Source organism: Gracilinanus agilis, chromosome 1 (assembly GCF_016433145.1).
Source record: "Gracilinanus agilis isolate LMUSP501 chromosome 1, AgileGrace, whole genome shotgun sequence".
Lineage (NCBI taxonomy): Eukaryota > Metazoa > Chordata > Mammalia > Didelphimorphia > Didelphidae > Gracilinanus > Gracilinanus agilis.
In genome coordinates, this window is record NC_058130.1 from 346,306,453 (window position 1) to 346,329,737 (window position 23,285).

At 35.5% G+C, this 23,285-nt stretch overlaps 1 protein-coding gene across 1 annotated transcript in view; it reads right to left on the reverse strand.

Moving 5' to 3' along the window:
* Positions 1-23,285, reverse strand: part of SLC30A5 (solute carrier family 30 member 5) — a 56,801-nt gene that overhangs the window by 4,086 nt on the left and 29,430 nt on the right. The window contains exons 11-15 of the mRNA XM_044657712.1: positions 19,803-19,960; positions 17,540-17,669; positions 5,856-6,087; positions 3,455-3,681; positions 2,706-2,834 (exon numbers count right to left, since the gene is read on the reverse strand). Of these exons, the coding sequence (XP_044513647.1) occupies positions 2,706-2,834; positions 3,455-3,681; positions 5,856-6,087; positions 17,540-17,669; positions 19,803-19,960 (876 nt within the window). The remainder of the gene's footprint in view (positions 1-2,705; positions 2,835-3,454; positions 3,682-5,855; positions 6,088-17,539; positions 17,670-19,802; positions 19,961-23,285) is intronic.

Sequence of the window (23,285 nt, forward strand, 5' to 3'; positions counted from 1 at the left end):
CCCATATAGTTTTCTTTTCTTTTTACCTTTACCTTCTTGGAATCAATATTGTCAGTTCCAAGGCAGAAGTGTGGTAAGGACTAGACAACTGGGGTTAAATGACTTGCCAAGGGTTACAGAGCTCGAAATGTCTGAGGCCAGATTTGAACCCAGGACCTCCTGTCTCCAGACCTGGCACTCTCTTCATTGAGTCTCTCTATAAAGTTTCACTTGGTGATGCCAGCAGTTCCAATGGATCCAATGATCATTTCTATGCTGATGATGTTCAGATTTCTTTATCCAGCCCTAACTTCTCTCCAGCTCTCCAGATTCACTCTCCAGCTGCCTACCGGGCATCTCAAACTGGATGTCCCATAAACATCTTAAACTCAACATGCCCCAAACTGAACTTGTTATCTTTCCTCTTCTCTTCCAGATGTCACGATTACTTCTAAGGGCACCATAATCCTTCCAGGCACTCAAGAGTCACAACTTAGTTGTCACCTTTGACTTTTCTCACTCACCCCACTCCCTCATCTGTATTCAATCTGTTCCAAAGGCTGCTCAAATTTTTTTTTAACCTCTCTTGTATACACTCTGGTCTGACTTTGAGGTATAAGCCTTTATCATGTCTTGATTCCTGCAATAGCTGCTGGTTGACCACCATGCCACAAATCTCAACCCATTACAGTCCATCCTATACTCAGCTTTCGGAATGGTCTTTCTAAAACCCAGACCTGATCATGCCATGCCCCTAATCAATAAACTCTAAAGGATCCTGATCATATCCAAGATAAAATTTATCCATTCCTAACATTGCCAGGCTTTTTTCACCTTATATCTCCTCACCTAGGTGCTCTATGATCTAGTGAACCTGGCCTCCATCTCCCTGACTTAGGGCATTTTCACTGGCCATCACCCATGCCTGGAATTTTCTCCCTCTTAGCTCCCCAGGCTTCCTTTAGCTGAAAAAAATTCTCACCTTCTTCTTAAGTCTATTGCCTTCTCTCTTACCTCTAACTTATTCTGCAGAGAACATGTTTGTATATAGTTATTTATGTTGTCTTCCATTAAACTATGAGCTCTTTGAGAGTAGGGATTGTCTTCAGCTTTTCTTTGTATAGTGCCCACAGAACAAAGAAGGTGCTTCATTAGTGCTTACTGACTGACTGAATAACATTAAATTAACTGGCTATGCAATTAGTTGTAAACCAACTTTTGGTCAACGAGGTTGAGTCTACTAAAGCAGGGGCAGAGAGTCAAAATAGGTGTCTAACAATGAACAAGAGCCAAAGATTCTACTACTGAAAAACCTACCAGTGCTTCCTCTTCTCCCCTCCTACTTGGTCTGAAACTTTAATCACTAGAATCACTAATCTAATCATTAGATAAGATGCAAAAGAAAGGAACACTGGAAGGGCCTTAAGCTTTCTCTTGTAAGCATCCAGCATGTCAAATTACTTGTGTCATCTTGGGGGACATAGAGTCTGGCCCTGAGACAAGGTATAGGACAGATAAGCTTCATTGGCTTGGAAAATATACAGCAACGATTAGTCTCAGATCTGGTCATCATTCACTGGTAGTTTTGAGGATGGAGGCAAGTTGTTCCTTAAAAGATGGTGCTAACAAGAACAACACTCAGATAAAGCCAGTCTACTTTTTGACCATTAATTATACCTTTCACTCTGGCTAATTATCTAACAAATGTGCCAGTAATATCAATGAGTGAGAATGAATGAGACTAGATGAATGGATCAGCACAAATATATCCTCAATCCACCTGAAAGTTTTATTGATGATAGGACTAAAAGAATAACTTCACTTCTAAAGAGGCAGGGGGAAGAGAAAAGATTTCGGTATCTTTTGAATTGTCATAAAGAATTTACATACAATTTATTGTTACTAATTTAATAGAACATATCTGAATTAATAACTGATACAGCAAATGGAAATTTATTACCAAAGGGGAATCTCTGGATATTTGACTTGAGGACAGGGAGTTAGTTGAGAGGTTATGGGTGAGAAAATACCCTTTATGGTTTAACAGCACTGAAAATAAATTGGCTGATTAAAATGCATAAATAACTAACCAGTTCTAATCTTTGGTAACAGCCTGATTTTGATGACCTATAGTAGATAAGCTGGCTAAAAGTTTAAGTAACTTTAATATCTCTTCCCTTGAGAACACCCAGTTTAACAATTTTCTATGCATGGGGTTATCAAAACAAATGAAAAAAAAAAAAAAAAAAAAAGAACTATTGTACAGGCCCAATGACAATTTTGAATCCAATTGTGGCCAACTACTTGATAGGCATAATTACTTTTCAGTTCCTAGAAGTTGCATATGACCTAATGTCATTCTATTTTTAGTAGACATACATTTTTAGTATATCTAGGTTCATATAGGACGCCAAAAATTTCTTGGAACTTCAGCAGCATAATTTTGCAATAAACTCTGAGGAGAGATTGCTGGTAACTTCTCCATTGTGTCATCATGTGATTAGAAGCAATTTGCAGCTTTTAACTTTGCTCTCTCTTGGAAATGTCTTTATGAACTAATGAGGTCAACAAGGATTGGAAAATTCTACATAAGTTGCAAGTGGTAGCTTATTTGTAAATTGGAATGCTTGAAAATGTATTAGATGATAACAGTCATGTAGAAATAAGCCTAGGTGAAGTGATTCCTTTAGAAAGCTATTCAGTTTTGAATAGTTATAAGTCCTTACCTGTTGTACAATTCGCTGTTCTAGTACATCTGACATCACCTGTATGTGAATTGTTCCAGCTACAATATTGGCAGAATGACGCCAAAAATGAGGGTCTCTGTAGGATATTAAACCTTCAATTTTCTGAATCTATCAAGTTGAAAAAAGATAATGATAAATATTTTTTCATCTGTCTAATATGAAAAGGAATGCAGTAGTATACCTCAATTTTGTTATTAATTTGCCTATCACTCAGTAATTCCTCCTACTCCAGGAAAAATCACTACACTTTAATACCTTTGCATATTTCTGGAGAGAGGCAGGGAGTTCTTTAACTTGGGAGGAGGAAACAACAAAGGGAAATTTCTCTTTAGCTAGCTAGAAAGGAGGTCCAAATGTAAAATCGCAACTTCATCCTTACATATAAATAGCAAGATTTTTGTCATAGCAAGATTTTTGAATCACTGATGGCACACACACACAATGGCATCTATGTCATGAAACCTGAGCACATAATACTGATGACCATCTTCTGACCCTACATCAAGATAAATTCCAATATGCTCCTTAAAGACTGGGATAAATGAATACACTTCCACCTAATAAATGCCCCCATGCCCCTTTTCACATATAGATGAGTTTTTAAAAACTACAGTGGTTTAAAAATTTTAGTACAGAGAGGATTTATTTAGTTTTAACTGCTCCTTGTTAAAATACAAAGGAAAAATGGGAGTAAAATCATATATAATATGTAGAAGTTCAAAGCCCACCTTTTCTAAGGCAATGTTTATCTCTTTTTCATTTTCTGGTGGCAACCTCAGAAGTAGTACTTGACAGGCATCTTTAATCAATGGAATAACACTGAGAAAAATTAATACAGCAATAAAAAGAGAGCAGAGAGGATCAGCAAAGAACCATCCAAACTGTTCTATGAGAATTGTGGATACAATCACCCCAATACTGCCAAGCGTGTCTGCCAAAATATGTAAAAATACACCTGCAAATGAAACACATTAAGTCATTATAACAACATACAAAGACACACATGTGTAAATATATCATCAGTTACCCAAGTCACTTAAAAGGCATAATCATAGAATTCTAAACTTTAGGAATATTCATATAAATCTTTAAATTGTGCTTAAAAACCTATGTTTTAATGTGTAGTTAAACTATACAATAGCATATAGACAGGTTTTTTTTCCTTTTATAAAGACAGCTGTAAAATCTAAAAATTAGAATTAGGATTTATTTTTCCTATGTGCTTATACAATTTTCTTCTCCACAATCACATAATATATTCATGTAAAATCCCCCAAAATATCATTTCTTTTGCCATAGGAAGCCCTCATTTCATTGCAATAAGGGAAAACCTCTTAAATTTACTATTAATTCCAAGATGTGATTATCAGTTTTAACCTTACAGATATAACTTAAGAGACAAAAAGCTTAACAGAGATAACTAGAATTTTCTACTCTGAGGCTTAAAATATAATGCCAGACTATGTACTAGAGTGGGCAGGAGGAATGGGGGGGGGGGGGGGAGAAAGATACATATTCCTGGGACAAAAGGGGCCTGTTGAAATTCTGAAACAAAACTGAGGCAATTAAACCTATTACAATACTTTAAAATTGCCATACAAGTGGTTTTGGCACCTAATTTCAACACACACACACACACACACACATGCACGCGTGGGCTATTAAAATGATTTGTCTTTGGTCATACAACTAGTTTGTATCAGAAATAGGAATTAAACCTAAATGTCTCTGATTCTAAAGCTAGCTCTCTATCCATTATGCACCATGCTAGTTTTCATTTGTCATTTTAGAGGGAAAATTCTGTTATGGAATTTCTCCTAATAATATTACACAAAAGTTGCATGGAATGGATTTGAGAAATTTTGCTCTGAGCTAGACTGACTCCAATGTTCATTTTCCTCGACCTTTCTGCAATGTCTGACATTGGCTGACTGATTTAAAATTCTTCCACCTTTTTTTTTTTTTTTTTAAATTTTAAACCCTTAACTTCTGTGTATTGACTTATAGGTGGAAGAGTGGTAAGGGTAGGCAATGGGGGTCAAGTGACTTGCCCAGGGTCACACAGCTGGGAAGTGTCTGAGGCCGGATTTGAACCTAGGACCTCCCGTCTCTAGGCCTGGCTCTCAATCCACTGAGCTACCCAGCTGCCCCCTCTTCCACCTTTTTTTTAAACCCTTAACTTCTGTGTATTGGCTCCTTGGTAGAAGAGTGGTAAGTATGGGCAATGGGGGTCAAGTGACTTGCCCAGGGTCACATAGCTGGGAAGTGTCTGAGGCCAGATTTGAACCTAGGACCTCCTGTATCTAGGCCTGACTCTCAATCCACTGAGCTACCCAGCTGCCCCAATTCTTCCTCTTTTAATATTCCTAACACAAGACTGGTATGATTCTTCACTAACATTTCCTTTCTTTCATATTCTTCTTTTAACTCATCCTTGGAACTTTTCTCTTTTTATAAGCTCTTTGGAAGTGGCAAGTGAATGGACAACTGGGTCCGGAATCAGGAAACCCTGAAATCAAATGTGGACTCTGATACTTACTAGCTGTGTATCCCTGAGAAATTTACTTAATCACTGCCTGCCTCAGTTTTCCCTCTTTCCTTGCCAAGGTTATTGAAAGGACCAAGTAAGATATCTGTAAAATGTTTAGCACAGTAGCCTGACACATAGTAGGCGCTAACAGTTTTTCCCCCTTTCTTCCTTCCTCTGAAAAACACATCCATACAAATTACTCAGACACTAGAATCTTGCTATACTAAAGATTAACAAAGAATTTAGCACAGCATGGATTTTTATTGGACTTAAAATCCAACTGTCCTATTAAAAAAAAAAAAACCCAAACACCTTATAGAAAGTATAGTGCTTTTTCCTATGAGAGGGAAGGTGTTTTGTGCAAATCTTCACGGTATAATATCTCAACTATTCTCTCATTAAGAGTTTCAAGACTGCATGCAACTACTTAAACTTCTCCATGTAAAGTGTTACAACAGTCCAAACTGTGTGTACTTTTTCTGGAGATTCTTAGTGAAATGTATATTTCCTGGACAGTCAATTCTAGGATATCCTTTATTTCTATAATCAATTCGCTTATAGTAAACATTGTATTTATAGAATACTTAGCTAGCACTTACCTCTCATGTTAGCATTCATGCCTCCTCCTGAAGATCCATGGGAGTGTCCATGGCCATGACTATGCCCATGGTCACTGTGAGAATGATTATGTCCATGACTGTGTCCATGATGTGAATGGCCATGATCATGTGAGTGACACGCTCCTTGAGAACCTCCATGGACATGGCCATGGGCATGGCTAAAGGCACACACACCAATAAGGTTTACTATCAGTCCTCCAATTGAGACAGGCTATTAAAAGGGAGGGAAAAAAAATTTAACTTCACTATTTTTTCCTATCATACTTGGTACTATAAAATTACCATACGCACGATTTTTTTGTTAAGAGTTTGAAAAATATTTACAGTAAGAGCTCACTAAATCCACTGTGGAGATGGTTACTCTGAATTAGCAAAGATATTTAATTTTAGAAAATTATTAATTAAATGAAAATTTATTAGAGTCATGGAAAAGAGTTCTAGCTAAACTTATTTCAAAGAATAGATGAAAAGAGTCTGTAGTTGGCAAAGTACATACAAATATTAAATTGGTTTTTAAAAGGACCTAAAATACCAATTTCTTAACATATTTCTACTGCAGTAACTAATTCCTACATGTTTCTACTGCAGTATCTCATTTGTATTATTTTCTTAGCAAACAAAATATGTACCCGAATAATGTACATTTGGAATTGGTTAAGTATCTTCCTTAGAAAACTTGTTAAGATTTATCCACAAAGATACCAAAATTGCTTTGATAAGAGACTGCTTTCCAAGATACATGAACAATAAAAATATATGACTAATAGCCATTCCCCAATAAATAGTTAAAGAATATGAGAAAACATTTTTATAGAACTACAAGATATTCAAAACCACATGAAAGAATACTCCAAATCATTAATAATAAGAGAAATGCATGTCAAAACAATCCTAAAGTTTCATTTCACACACAGAAAATTGGCAAAGATGACAAAAATGGCAATAGTCAATCTTGCAGGGGATCTGGAAGGATAAGTATACTAGAATTTTGTTGGTGCAACTGTGAAAAATGATACAACCATTTCATAAAGCAATTTGGAATTATGAATACAAAATGATTAAAATGCCAATACTCTTTGAATCAGACTCCATGACTGGGCTTATGCCTCAATAAGAAGTCTACATATATGTCAAAATACTTATAACAGTACTTTCCACAGGCATTACATAATGTATATGTTTTTGGTTATTTTCATCATACTGATCAGTTGTGTTGATTTTTCCTCTCTGAAAATATTTTTGTTGTATTCTGAAATGGCTCTCTGAGAAAGGCAGAAATACTTGGGATAATTATGATGATGTAAAAAAGAAAAATATTGGTAAAATTAAGTTTGCTATATTTATGGTTTTTAAAAAATTCATGTTTTCATTTATTTAAAAAACCCATTTTAAAGCAAAATTAAAATTATAAACTTTGTGGGACAAAAAGGACTGTCAACTTATATCCAGAACAATGTGTCCACCCTTCTTCCATTGTCTTTGACTATTAACCCTGTAACTGTATACTTTCTTTCTATAGTTGCATTCATCTGAATCAACTGATCTTCTGGTTCTGACTTTTTTCACTTCCATTCTTTGCCAAAAACATTCTATCACTTTGCAATTCAAAAGCAGCAATTTAGGTATATATAACCTCTTTCTCTACAACAAGCAATCACCAAGTTTCAGCATTTAAACTTAAAAAAAAATTTTTTTTTTGCCAATGTGGTGATTAGCACCACATTTTATAGTTTTATAGCTTTAAATTGCATTTTTTTTAATGTTGAGGAAGTTGCATTTTTAAGTAATTATTTATAATTTAGATTTTTTTAGTTTAAACTTTCTGTGTAAGTCTTTTTTATAACAGCTAAAGAAATAAAATTATTATATTTATATTAGAAAATATGAATAAAGATCTATTTTCCCTTCTAACATATATTTTAAACCCGTCATTAAAGAAATTAGGATCAGCTTATATAGGAACAAAGTAATCAGGAATAAAAATATATTCTGTCCTGGTTTAAAAAAATTTCACAAGATAAACAACATTACTACCATATTTCCTTATTAAAGATAATTAATCTTGAAAAGATGAAGAAAAAATTAACAGAATGTACAGCCTATTTTCTTAAAATATACTATAATTATTTCCATCTCAAGCTTTGGAACACTGATGAAAAGTTGTGTCCCCACTCACTTTTTAAAAAGAATTAGCATTATATTACCTGATACAATTAATTACTTTTAAAAAATGATATTATAGGGGACAATTAATTCTCAAAATGGGCAAATGGATGAACATTACAGTAGTTTCTTGTAACACTGGGTGGGATTTTGTTATAATATATAAATGAAATTGGGGAATGTTTTGCAGGACATACTTATGACAAAAAGATCTTGTTTTTAGAAAATAACACCTTTTTTCAATTAATTATGAGCTGGTATTATGTAATTACATAGTAAAATCATAATTACTAGGGGAAACTTTCTGCTCAGTAATCTAAAAGTATGCTGAAAAGAGATTTTTGTTGTTGAGTTGTTTTAGTTGTGCCCAACTCTTTAGGACCTCATTTGGATTTCCTTGGCAGATATACTGGAATAGTTTGCCATTTCCTTCTCCAGTTCATTTTACACATCAGGAAACTGAGGTAAACAGGTTTAAATGACTTGCCCCAAATCATGGCTAGTAAGTATCTGAGGACAGATTTGAACTCAGGAAGTTGAAATTTTCCTGACTCCAGGCCTGGCACTCTATTCAATGCACCATCTAACTGTCCCTTGAAAGAGATCATCAAACCCTTTATCCTGAAGATCTCACTATTGGAATAAGTAGTAGAAATAAAAAAAATGAAAGTAAGAAACCTACCATGCTATGATAGTACACTTTAGGACCATTCATTGGCCTGTATTTATGGTACATTAAATTATACTAAGATATTTTATAACTGACATTCAGAATGATTACTACGAAACACTAAAACGCCTTCAATCAGAAAAGATTAAATTATACTTATTATAGTTACTATAGGAGAAAAAGCATGGTCTACTACATTAAAAAAAAAAAAGACTTTCAATACAAGATAAAAGTTTTCTAATTAATCCTGGAAAAAAAGAATAAATTAAATTAAGCTAAACACTCAATCTTTTTGTCACTACAAAGAGCGCAGCTACAAATATTTCTGTACAAGTCTGCTTATCTATGATCTCTTTGGGGTACAAACCCAGCAATGGTATGGCTGGATCAAAGGGTAGGCAGTCTTTTATCGCTCTTTGAGCATAATTTCAAATTGCCATACAGAATGGTTGGATCAGTTCACAATTCCACCAGCAGTACATTAATGTCCCAAATGGAAAGTGAGGGGATGCCCTTCAATTGGGGAATGGATGAACAAATTGTGGTATATGCTGGTGATGGAATACTATTGTGCTCAAAGGAATAAAGAATTGGAGGAATTCCATGTGAACTGGAAAGACCTCCAGGAATTGATGCAGAGTGAAAGGAGCAAAGCCAGAAGAACGTTGTACACAGAGACTGATACACTGTGGTAAAATCGAATGTAATGGACCTCTGTACCAGCAGCAATACAATGACACAGGACAATTCTGAGAGATTTATGGAAAAGAACGCCACCCACATTCAGAGGAAGAACTATAGGAGAGAAAATACAAAAGAAAAACAACTACTTGAACACCTGGGTTGATGAGGACATGATTGGGGATGTAGATAGAAAGGACCACACTAATGCAACTATCATTAATATGTAAATAAGTTTTGATTGATGACATGTTAAAACCAAAAAAAACCAAAACAAAAAAACAAACACTCAATCTCCCACCATTCTGGTGGTTGTTGTTTAGACATTTCAGTTGTCTAACTTTTTGTGACCCCATTTGGGATTTTCTTGGCAAAGATACTGGAGTGCTTTGCCATTTCCTTGTCCATCTCATTTTACAGATGAAGAAACTGAGGCAAACAGGGTTAAGTGACATGTTCATGGCCACACAGCCGGTAAGTATCTGAGGTTGGATTTGAACTCAAGTCTTCCTGACTCCAGGTTAACCTTGGTTAACACTTGTAGTCAGGAATTGTGTGACAAAATCTACTTGAATTCTTTAGATTATGTAAACGAGAGCTCATATGGTGAATAGAACAGACTAACTGAAAGACTCAGAGTTGTAATAAGAGATAAAGTTAGAATGTAGTAAGCTGAAGAAAGTCATCAGCAATATGTTGAATATATACTAAATTCTGAATGGAGCTTCTAGTAGGTTGTGGGGAAAAGTTTAAAAATTACTTTCTGGCCAGCCTTTGTCATATTTGTGTCCTTCCCGTCCCAGTGTGCTTTGGAATGTATCAAATTCCAACAATCCTCTAAAATATGACTTAATTTTAACATCATTCCATAGGGAATATAAATGGCCACTAAAATGAATAAGATATTGCTTTGCATAGCACATTTTTAGAAGGTGCTGTTTTAAGATATATGTCAGGTAGAAATACACTATATTCAACTTTATAATCTGAGCCATATAGTCTTTCAGACTATATTCTATATTCAAGGAGAATAAAGACTGGAAATTATTAGATTACTACCTTTGTTTTTAGTATTTCATGACAACATTAAAAAGGAACCGGTCACAGATTGTGTAATGTATAGAAAATGGTCAGCCATTTTTGCATATGCAAAAGAGCAGTTTGCCCCTTTAGAATATAGAACCTGGCAAGGCAGCCCCAGGCATGTGCCAATCTGGCAGTTGGGAAAGGAGTATAAATTGAGGAGCACAAACTCCCTCAGGGTTCACTTCTTCTCAGCTTTTCCAGGGATGTGGGAGGGAAGTGAGAGGGTTCAGGGTGGTGGTTAGTTTCAATAGGCAGGTAGGATTATGCACTGTCAATTCAATTTATTGACCATCCTCTGACAACATCTGTTAGATTCAAAGATTTATCTACCTATAATCCCTATATTTCCTGATGCTAATCTGGATTTGGAGAAACCCTCAACATCTTCGAATTCCAGCACCTAGGCCATTTTATCCATAGCCTGGATACTTAGCTATCCTTAGCTTAGAAGGTTACCTTTCCCACTCTCCCATTTCTTCCTTTACCTTCCCTTAGTTATTAATTAAATACTTGTTACAATCATCATAACAGTGTCATTAGTTTACAGTCTACCTTTGAGAAGACATTCCCAATACTTCTTACCGCAGTCAGAACATTGTCATCAAGCTTAATTGGCTGAACAGCCTAATTCAACCTAGGGCTTGGCTTACTAGGATTAGATCTCAAGAAGAATTGGTTTGTATCCATCCACATCAGGCAGGCCTTCTTGTTTCAAACTATTCCTGGTTGCTAAGGCTGATAAGACCTCAAGGTTCCGCTGCCAGCTGGAAACTAGCAGAAACAACAGCTGATTCCAGCTTCAGTATCAGGGCAGCTATTTCAACTTCAGGTGGATTTATAGACCACTGGCCATAAAATATTGGCTTAATTATATTCCTTAGCAGCAAGAGGGTTTATGTTAACCCACTATCATAACAGATCCCAATACCACCATAACAGTTTCAGAACTGGATTGGACTAAAAGGTCCTATTTTACATATTAAGAAGCAGAAGTTAACTGACCTGGCCAAAATAATACAGGCAATAACAGAATTCTAGAGAGTTCCTGGTGCTTTGGCTAGTATCTGCATGTGGCAAGCTGCTTAAAAATTTAAGTTCAGATGAATTAAATTGTCCCATTGTGTTGATAAGCCTACTTGGCACTGCCACTCTGTGATTTGCAATTTCAGTGAACAAAAAATATGGTCATAGAAATGTGTTACACAGGTCATTTTTGTCTTCAGTAAAGGACAGCTCATAAAAGAATCCTATTCATAAGAAAAATTAAATCTATAGCTCCTGACTGTCACTTAACACAAGTTGTATAAGGTCTCAAACTATTATTAGATTGCATTAGGTTTTAGAATGTCTTCTTTGATACAGGGGTATCAAATTCATTATCAAGAGTTGATTAAAAAAAAAAACCAGACAACAATACTATTTGTTGCCTAAATATCAATTACGAACTAGGTGAGAACTGAAATTGTTACCTGGAATGCTAAAAACAAAAATGCCAATGAACCTACAGTGCACTTAGCAGCCTTGGTATCAATCAGAAGAAAAACTTTTTCAAAATACTTTCTTTTTTCCCACCTCCAAGGGATGGGGACAAAAAACGTTCATCAGAGAAAGAGGAGAGATAAACTTTGCATGTAGGGAGATGCTCATCTGTACGAGGGCTACACTGATTTCCTTTCTTCCCTATCAGTTGCTATTCTAAATCAACAGGCAAGAAATAGTTATAGAGCAGTATTTCTCCTATCCAGTGACTTCATAGTGGGCTCTCAGAAAGTGAGAAGAGAGGCAAGAGGAAAAGTTTGCTGCCCCTTTCTCTCAGTTTTCCTTTTAAATAAGTTAAAAAAGGAATTGTATGTAGTAAGAGAATTGATAGAATTAAGCCAATAGTCAAAGTATCTAGAATTCCTTTTTTCTCAAAAAGGATCACCACACAATGTTTTTCTAAAAATTTATTAGGCACTTAACAACATAGGACTTAGGCATATAAAAGATCTTACAGATTCTCTATTTTAACTCCCTCATTTTACAAATGACTTGCTATAGTAACATGTAATTAGCAAAACTGTGGTTTGAATTTAGGCCTTCTGATTTAAATACTGATACTTTTCCCACTACATCACAATGCCTTGCTATTTTCCACTACAGTCTTGTTCTCATGCCTAGTTATGCTGGGTTGGTGACTCCACTCTTGCAGGCTTTGCCAGCAGAGTACAAACTCTGGCATGTTTGGCCAATCTATGGTCCAGGTGACCAACTGTACCTGCTGCCCAAAGTAATACTATGTGGTAGTCTTCTGATATTAAGACAGTAGAAAAGGAAGCAGAGGATGCTAAGAAATATATGACTTTAACGGACATTAAATGAAGAATTCTAAATGTTAGCTCTTTGTCCCAATGATCATTAAGTTAATATACCTCAGAAGAACTAGACAAAGAAGTTGTAGCTAAATAGAAATTGCTCATAGGTTCTCCTTGGAAAAATGGGGGGGGGAGGGGGGAATGAAACAAGAAAACAATTTCATGTGTCACTTGGTTTTTAACATGCTATATTACTTATGATAAACATGACTAAAAGACCAATAAAATGGTAGCTACAGTTTATATGCTAACACCTACCACAAAGGATGAAAAAGAAAAATTCTCCCCAGAATTAAAAAATATGGACTCTGAGACTCTGTGAGCTCAAGGTGAAAGTGGGTTCTGGGTAGGGCAGCTAAACATATTTGAAAAGATGGTTCCAGTTTTAAAAAATAACAGAGAGGCAGACTATCTGAATCCTCATGCCTATATATCATGAATACTTTTTAAGAGGGTTAGGAGTGTTATGATCCTGTTAAGGTCTTGTTATTGGTCAATTCAGTGGAGCCCTGATATTCAATTAAAGTATGGAGGTCTGAGGTTGTTTTGAAACTACTGCCTGAAAGCTCCACTGAAAGGCGATGGAATTCTGTGACAGGCTAGATGCCCTAGTAACAGTTCCTTAGGAATCAGTTGGCCTTGATGAAACTAGGAAGTTGATTCTGACTTCCTCGAATCTTAATAATGATTATAATCCTAGTACAAGCTTGATCTTGAAGTGATTAGATCAGCTAGGCTTGATTCCATGATCTGACTATGATGTCAAAAGATGTTGACTTTGTCCTCAACCAGGTAGGCTACCAGCTTATGAGAAAAGGCTGTCAGAGGCTTGTAGATTTAAACTGGGTTTATTGGATAGATTGAAGGAAAAGGAAACTGGGAGGTGGGAGAAAGAGAAGTAAGTGAAACCTATTAAGCTTATAACCTATAATAAGTTCAATAAATTTATGGAGATATCTAAGTAGAAAGTTGACCTAGGTGCTATTATAAATTTTGGATATTTTGATGATGAAATAATCCTGTTTGATAATTAAGGCTCAGTTGCCTTATCAATAATAAGGTGATTGATATAGTTAGCAAAGTAGTCTGAACCCTGCCTTCCTGCCTGCCTATCCCAATCTACCCTCCTCCTGGGGCCCGGAGAGTAGACAACCTCCCGTCTCCCTAACCCAGAGAAGAAGTGGCCCCTGAGGGGTTTTGCTGCTCAATTTATACTCCTTTCCCAACTGCCAGATTGCACATGCTCGGGGCTGCCCTGCCAGGTTCTGTATTCTAAAGGGGCAAACTGCTCTTTTGCACCTACAAAAATGGCTGACTATTTTTTATATATTACAGAAGGCACTGCAAACAATGAATATTACTACCAAAAAGCCCCAAATTGACTATATCATAATAGAAAGTAAATGATCTATTACAGCCATTTCATAATCAGCTTTAAGCAGTCAGCCATTGACAGTGAGTCAATACAGTCAGTGACTTACCTATAAGTCAAAATCAATATCAAATTAAAAGATGGTTTACAGAAAGCATGGAATGAGATCTAACTAAGCCAGATCAATTCAACAGCATATCATCTAGAGATGAAACTGGAAAGATGATAGATATAAACTGAAATAGATATGCCCATGTTTCTATGATGATAAAGATGAAGAGACACTTATTACCACTTAAAGATACTGACACTGAATTAAGAACTCGTTATTTGTTAAGATGGGACCTGTAATCTCTTAGTTAATAGGCTCCTCTTGATTAGAAAACTCCCTTTACTAATACAGATCAACAGCATTTTTACAGCTTAGATTCTTAGAGGTACCTAAGACTAACTTGTTCAGGGTCACCATTTAAAGAGAATTTTAAGGATCGAAATTTTTGTTGTAGTGAGAAGGCCAGAAATTACCTCAGGTAGCAAAATCTGCTCATCATCAAGTAGAAAGGCTTGGTAGCCAAGGATCACACCAGATAAAATAAGAGCTCATTTCCAAAACATTGTAGATAAGGATGGTAGAAGATCATGATTGTATTACTTTACAAAATGGTGAAAAAGCATTAGAGGGGAAGATAAATCTGCAGAAAGGTTGGCATGAGATTCGATTTCAATCATTCCAAAAACATCTACAGATTAAACTTGGAGAAAGATAAGCAGAAGCAAAATGTTTCTATAGCTGGCAAATTATGATCGATGATGGCATCAGTGAGAATGGAACCCATAGGTAAATTGATAAAGAGGTAGACATTTAAGATTAGCTTATTAGGCTTATCAGGCAAGGCTGGGGAATTCCAAATGGAATGGGGAAGAAAGAAGTGCTTCCCGAGGTGGACTCCATGATGGCGGAGTGCAGTCAGATGCTGTTCAACTGTCTCAGTGGGAGAATTCAAGGAAAGTGGATTTTTGTATCCCAGAAGAAGACCCATCTACCTGTGGAAAGTTTAGGTTGAGTGTGTCAAGATCTGTCCTGGATTGGTGGACATCCAATGCTGGTTCAACTCCCTAACTTTACCAATTCTGTGGATTACTTGCTGAGGACCTTGGAAAGCCGTGACAACACTGAAGCTGAAGTGGACTCAATTGTGAGACACTCATTTCTCTTCCAAGCTGGACCTTATAACCTGTGGTAGCATAGTGTAGTGTGACTCATTTCCCTGACCCAGAAACCTGCCCATAGTCTCCTAGTGTAGTGAAACCTTTCCCATCCCTCCAATCCTAAGCCTATTTAATAAACTGTTTTCTTTAAGCTTCCTGTATCTTTCTGAAACCCAAAGAACCCGCAGGAAAAGAAACATCATTATATCACTGCTTTCTCTAGCTTATCAATTACCCAAACCTACCAACTGTCATTCCCAAGTCAATGTGATTTCTCTCAATTCCCACATCCCTTTGAATATCCCTTGTTGTCTTGTGTCACTCCTGACACTTGTGGGAGTGTGGGTGTGTCCTGGGTTTGTTTGTGTCCTTTATAATCACCCTAGTGGCAGTTTATCCTATTTCATAAGCCTTGGAGTAGAAACTTAAGGAGATAAAAATGGGAAGAGTAGCTGAATCTGAGCAAGTATATGCAGAAGAAATCTGCCCTGGAAATGATAAAGGACTTAGAAAAGTTATCATGTACTACTAATGCAATTTTGTCTACTTTTTCATCTTTCTAAAATTTGTGGGAGAATAAGGGTATCCTAGATGAAAATCTAAAGAAGGAAAAGGCAGGTTTTACACCACATCAATGAAGTCATATAAGTGACTTGTAAGGGTGGGGGGATGGGACAAAAAGAGCCAGAAGAAGGTTGTTGGTGACAGTTACTGACAGTTGGAACCAGAGAAGATTCTGGGAAAATCCCCCATTCTTATATACTGAAAGGTACAGAGAATACAAGACTTCACTGTTCATTGTTTGTTGATTACAAGAGAATTTAAATGCAGCCTTAAACATTCTCTTCCAGTCAGGTATCTCCTATACATATGTTAAAGTCATACAAAATTCCTTGACAGACTCAAAAAGATGCCTTTGTTCAATTATCTTTTGATCATATCAAAAGAAAGTAATATAATTGTATGTTATGCCAAGGTTTTTGCCAGGGTCATGCAAAATCAAAATGGAAGAATGAATCCCTATAAAATGACACGGTTCTCTCATTGCATTCATATGCTGATATCAGAGTACTAACTATGTCAATACCAAGAATAAAACAGGATCTCTTCATAGTGAGGAGCAAGTTACTTAGAGGAGATCTACTTAGTAATCAACAAGGAAAAAGAATCAAGGAAAGAATACATTCTTGCTAGATTATGACATTCAGTCGGATTATCCCATTAGTATGCTTAAAGTGGATAGATTCTCCAGCTCAAAATGAAATGGAACTAGAATTAAACTCAAGGAAGACATTGGGCTGGATTTATTTGGGAAATTATGCAGAACTTTCAATGACATGAAGCTTTTTTAGAAAACAAAACTCATCTTTTTAACTTAGATGTCCTTCTAGGGGTGCTATATGGCTACAAATCATGAAACCCACACAGTATCTGAAAAACCAAGAGTAATAAGTTCCCACCATGTCACTCAAACTCTTTAATTCTCATTCCTTGGATGATTTAGTAAGAAAAAGCATTGGTGTGCATAAAGTGTTCTAAAGATCCATAGAAAGGCTGATAGGTCTTTGGTTTGACTCCCTTTAGAAAACTTATGGGGGCAGCTAGGAAGCACAGTGGATAGAGCTTCAGGTCTGGAGTTGGGAGGACCTAGGTTCAAATCTCAGACACTTCCTGGCTGTGCACCCCTGGGATAGTTATTTAATCCCTATTGTCTTGCCTTTGCTGCTCTACTTCTTTCACAGAATTGATACTAAGAAAGAAGAAATGGATTTAAAAAAAGAAAAAAGAAAACTTTTGGGCAAGGACAAATAATAATCTGCCTGGGGACTGGTGAATACTCATTCAAATTAAATTATAGATTAAAGTATCAAAGTGAAAATATATGTTCAAACAAGAAATTTAATAAGTCAGCATTTAAAACAGATCAATTTATTCTATTTTTGTCAGCTAAAATATTTTAGCAAAGAAAGATTTATATTAAAAGATAATAATTTTATATATATATATATATAAATTAAACAAAACATACTATTCTCATTTCTATGACTGTTAAGTTTTGCCTTTAACATGAAAAAGTATTTTTACAATTATTCAAGTAGGAATTCAGTTGTAAATTAAAACCACTTACCGCTAACATGTATGTGTCTAATTCTGGAGGATCTATCAATCTAACCACTGACTCCACAAACAAGAAAAAAGCTATTACCATTAGAAAAAGTCCATTAATAAAACCAGATAGAATTTCTATTCTGCCATACCTGAAAGAGAAAAGCACATTTTTTTAAATATAAAGGAAATGACTAAAGAGACATAAAACAACTTAAATAATGTAAATAATTGGCAGTACATTTTAATGTACTTTTCTTTTAGGGCTTTAACAAGAATATTCTTATTTTGACAAATGCAGAAGCTAACATGGAGAATGCTAGGCTTGTACAAATTTCTGTAGTTTATAATTAATGAGAAATAAGGATTTAAAATACCTTACCCATTTTCTCAATGAAATAGTAATCTCATATTCAAAACGTTCAAATCTTAAACATTTTCCTGTATATCAAGAATAGCAGAGGGAAGCTGAGTGGTAAAAAAAGAATATATGGAGAGAGAGAGAGAAAGCCACAAATGTGGATAGTGGTAGATTCACTCAGGGATCCCCCTGAATATCCATTTGGATATTTTAACCTCAGGTTAATGAGAGTGAAACTGAATCACTTTCTCTCACTGGGCCAGTTGCACAAATGCCTAGGAGACAATTGTTATAAAAACAGTATCTCTTTTACTTAAGAGGGAATACAAACTGAGGATCAGAATAAGGGGTCCCTAACTCTAAGGGATCCAGCAAATTTCCCAGAATCCTCTACATCCCTCGCAAGAGGGACCCTTCTGTTTCTCTGACTAACTTAACTCCCTATTTCTATCTAAGTATCCCCAAAACTGAGTAAGCTAACTATCTATGACCCTCAATAGTTGGTTTGATTTATTCCCCAAAAGCTGTCTCCAAAAATCGTTATGAACTCCAATAGCAAAGTTCACTGGGGGGGGGCGGGAGGGGGGAAGAGGAGGGTCTGACCTCAAAAGTTCACCCCAGTGGGGTAAAACCTCAAAGCCGATCTGACAGGACAGTTGGGTAGCTCAGTGGATTGAGAGCCCGGCCTAGAGATGGGAGGTCCTAGGTTCAACTCTGGCCTCAGACACTTCCTGGCTGGGTGACCCTGGGCAAGTTACTTGACCCCCACTGTCTAGTCCTTACCCCTCTTCTGCCTTGGAGTCAATACTGTGTATTAACTCCAAGATGGAAGGTAAGGGTTTATTTTTTAAAATTAAAAAAAAAAATGAAAAAAAGAAAAAAAATCTGCTGATCTCCTTCTGCCCAAGTGCTCAAATTTAACAAGGTTTTAGTAGCATCACCTGGACCGAGGCACTTGGAGAAAGCTTTGAAAAGAAATGGACAGGATTCTGATGGGCATGGTTTCAATAGATATGTTGAGTTTGAGATGTCAAAAAATATGAAAAATTGAGGTACAATCTATGTAGAAATTAAAATATTTTGCAGAGGGTTTATTCATCTGTCAAAAGCATGTCAAACATACAGCATTAGTGTTTGACTTTCCTTAGGTGACTTCTAAACCAGAAGTCATCCAAAGCAATCCTCAAGTTTCCAGATATTTAAGATGATATGGAAAGAAATACTGAGTTTTTTTCAGATTTATAATCTCATGTTGATAAAATTTCAGCATTGAAACGAATAAAGTAAAATGGTCACACTATAGTGGTATTCCCACTTTCTGTTATAATTGTTAACTTTCTCTCCCAATAGCCACAACAGTCCAAATTCTGTCTCACATAGTTCATGTGAGAATTATAGAATTCTCCTTAATGCTTGAAAAAAGGTAGTTCTTTGCTTTTATTTGTAATTTTTTCCATGTTATTCCATACTTTAATATAGATACTAATTCTATAAAACTAAGAGCAAAACACCAAAATTATTATGAGGCCCTACTGAGAGGCCCATCATGTTCAGTTGTTAAGACAAAACTTTTCCAGAAAACACATGTCAATTAAAAAGTTTAAGCAGCCAGAGAATTAAGCATTTTTTCCTATCACCAATAGTTATTTTTCATTTGACTCTTTTAAAATATTTTATTATGCTTATACGAAATCACTCTGAAATTCCTTTCTTTATAGTGCAACCTTTAAAAGCTCGAGTAAAGTAACCAGCTAAAATTTAAGTCTGATAGCCTTAGATTTATCGATGAAAAAAAGACATTTGAAAACATTACCACTTTACAGTAAGATTTATGAAACCACTTTTTAAGATGGATTTTGTGTTTGAGACTAATTATTTGTTATTTGCATTTAGCAACATTGATAATGCTAATCAGGGTACTTACCCATAGGAGAAAATGCGGGTTGCTTTCCACCTACTTACTAGGGCTGCAAAAAGTCCCATAACTAAAGCAGAACAATCAAAGAGCATATGAAATCCATCTGATATTAGACCTAGGCTATTGGTCAGTACTCCATAGAATAATTCCACAAAGGTAAAAACCTAAAAACAATAATTTGAAGTATTAGTGAGATATTAGTTTTATGTTAAGTTCCTTAGAATTATGCAAACAGCACTTTCAGATTAGTTATGCAACACTTACTTTATACTAGTATGATCTAACTTTGTTGCTGTTTCTTTTAAAAAATAAACCCTTACCTTCTGCCTTAGAATTGATACTAAGTATTGGTTCCAAGACAGAAGAGTGGTAAGGGCTGGGTAATGGAGATTCAGTGACTTGCTCAGGGACACAAAGCTGGAAGTATTTGAGGCCACATTTGAACTCAGAATTTCCCTTTTCTAGGCCTGTTTCTCTATCCACTGAGTCACCTAATGCTTCTAACTTTGCTTCTTTAAATGTGTGGCAGCATACTATAGGGTAATGTACAATGGACTTAAGTGTCTTGGAGAGGTATAGGTTCAAATCTCTCCTCTGACACTAGTTGTGTGACTCTGGGCAAGGAACTACCCTCCCTAGGCTGCAGTTTCTTCATAAAATAGGAATAACAATACCTATTTTATCATACAGGGTTATTAGGTTCAAATTGGATATTATAGTAAAGATAAGAACTGGACTTGTGATTTCATAGGTATATAGAACTCCTAGATGAGGAAACTTCCTTTACTAATGTTGATTGATCACTTTTCTGCCATTTATAGACTTGAGAGCTGTCTAGAACACCAAGAGGTTAACTGATTTGTCTATGGTCACACAAGCAATATGTGTCAGAAGAAGAACTTGAACTTGGTTCTTCCTTCTTGGTTCTGAGGCAGCTCTTTCTATCCATGAGGCTTTAAATCTTTAAAAGTTTTCTCTCCAAACAAATATTTATATATTGCTATATATTTCAGCTATTATATTCAGGAATTGCAACATCCAAATATCTCTCAGAAACCAAAGCTCATCTGTTTAAAAAAATGCCAATATTCTACCACTGTTGCTGAATGAGTGTGAAACATAATATATGATAACTGAATAGCTGAATGTGAACAGACTGTGACATAACATGTAAGTAACTGAAGAACTGGAGTCAAGGACGTCATCAGATATATACATATATATCTGACAAAGGAGCTACGGGGTGGGGAGTAGGGCAGCTATGTGGCTCAATGGATAGGGCCAGGTCTGTAGTTGGGATCCCCTAGGTTTAAATCTGGTCTCAGACACTTTCTAGCTGTGTAACACTGGGCAAATCACTTCACCCCATCTGCCTTAGCCCCCACTTCTCTTCTGCCTTGGAACTGATACTGGCATCAATTCTAAGACAGAGAGTAAGGGTTTAGAAAAAAAGAAATGGATTCATCACATGGTGAGAAGGTGTAATAAACTAGTCATTTGAGAAAAGTGAGGCTAGGCCCTTTGCAAGTTGGGAAGGTCCCCTATGTTGAACCGATAGATGGACATGCATGAAAACTGCACAGGACAGCTAGGACAGAAGTTCTGAGTTCCATCATTAGAGGAAACATACAAATCATTGGGCTTATAGAGTCATTTTAGTGTTATTATTAAATCACTCTCATTATATTCAACAAAAATAATTATATAATCCACTCATTCAGTTTAAGGAAAAGATCTAAATGACTCCAAGGTACCTGAGCTGTATTTTGAAAGGAGATGATCTTAAGTGCATACATTATTTATTCAGTATCTATCATGTGCAAGGGCAATATGGAACATTAATCCTATCACCTAGACCACATAGATATAGATAATTTAATAAGGACAGGAGATTAGGACTAGACCTTTGATTTTATTGGTATGGAGAACTCCTAAAGAGGAAAAACATCCTCTATACATGCTAATTCAATATTTCTGATGATTTCTATACAATATGAGTAAAAGGGTTTCCTTAGCAACTAATGCAAAACAGTGAATGTTTAGCCTCTATAGGAGAACTCTTTAATTTTTCATATATACTATACTACTCCAAAAGGATTTTTGTGGATATTTTAAAAGATTTTGTTTCTAGATGTACTTGTTTAATTGAACTGCATTAAAAATATTAAATGAATAAAACTTTCACAAATTCACAATAACTTCTTACCTCTACCATTAATCTGAATAAGTGAAAGTTGACAGAATTTTTAAAGACTTTAAAATGCTGAATTGAGATAACGTAAAGCATTTTCCAATCTTAAGAGTGCTATAAAAATATCAATTATTCTCAGGGCTGCATAATTTATACTTTATTTGGCAAACATAAGAGTATATAAAATTCCAAGAGAAATATATTTTGTTTATAAACATTCATTTCAAAGAAAATTCTCATCACAGAGAAGAAAATTCATTATACAAATTTAGGAACTTGGAAGATTAGGAGTGAGGAGACCAATCCTGTCATTAACTAGTTTTTCAACTGTGGCAAGGCACATACTAACATATGTGTTAAGTCTAAATCCCTTTTTTACAAAATCAGCTACATTTTACAGCTGAGCAAAGAAAGGTTCAGAGAAGTGATCTTCCTAAGTGCCTAGCAAAGCTCTTCTGGTTTTCCAATATACTTAGCTTCAAATGCTTTCTAATTGTGAAATTAAACAATTTTATATAATTAAGGATCAGGCCAATAAAGTACAAAGAAATAGGTCATAGGGAATGCTTTTAAAGAATAGGTACAGAGGCAGCTAGATGGCTCAGTGGATAGAGAGCCGGGCCTAGAGACAGGAGGTTCTGGGTTTGAATCTGGTCATTGACATTTTCTAGCTATGTGACCATGGGCAAGTCACTTAACTCCCATTGCCTAAGCCTTACTGCTCTTTGGCCTTGGAACTACTACTTTAGACAGAAGGTAAGGGCCTAAAAAAATAAAGAATAGCTATATAGGTAATAAATTTTTTGAAGAAAAAAAAATTTTTTTTGGGGGGGGGACATTTTCTTTATATTGTCAGGGTTTATCACAATGCTTTGCATATAGTAAATGTTCAATATAGCTTCATAAAATTATCCAATAATACTATACATATATATACACACACACTTGCATACATTACACACAATTATATAGGTGCACATACAAATATATTTACCCATGTGCATATAATAACACATGCATATAATAATTTGTGAACTTTTAAAACAAATCAATTCATAATTAACATTCTAAATAGGTATTTCCAAAAAGCTTGAAGAATATCCCTGTAAGTGAGCTGAATATCTCTCTGAAATCTTTTTTATGCTCTTTATCTGTCTGGAAACTTTTTTTAGTGATAAGACAATTTTAAAAGTATTTTTAAAAAGTCACTTTAACTAGAAATTGGGGTTGAAGAAAACTTTAGATATACTAAATTCTAACACCAAGCTTATATTTTACTATTTTTCTTTTTGCATTTG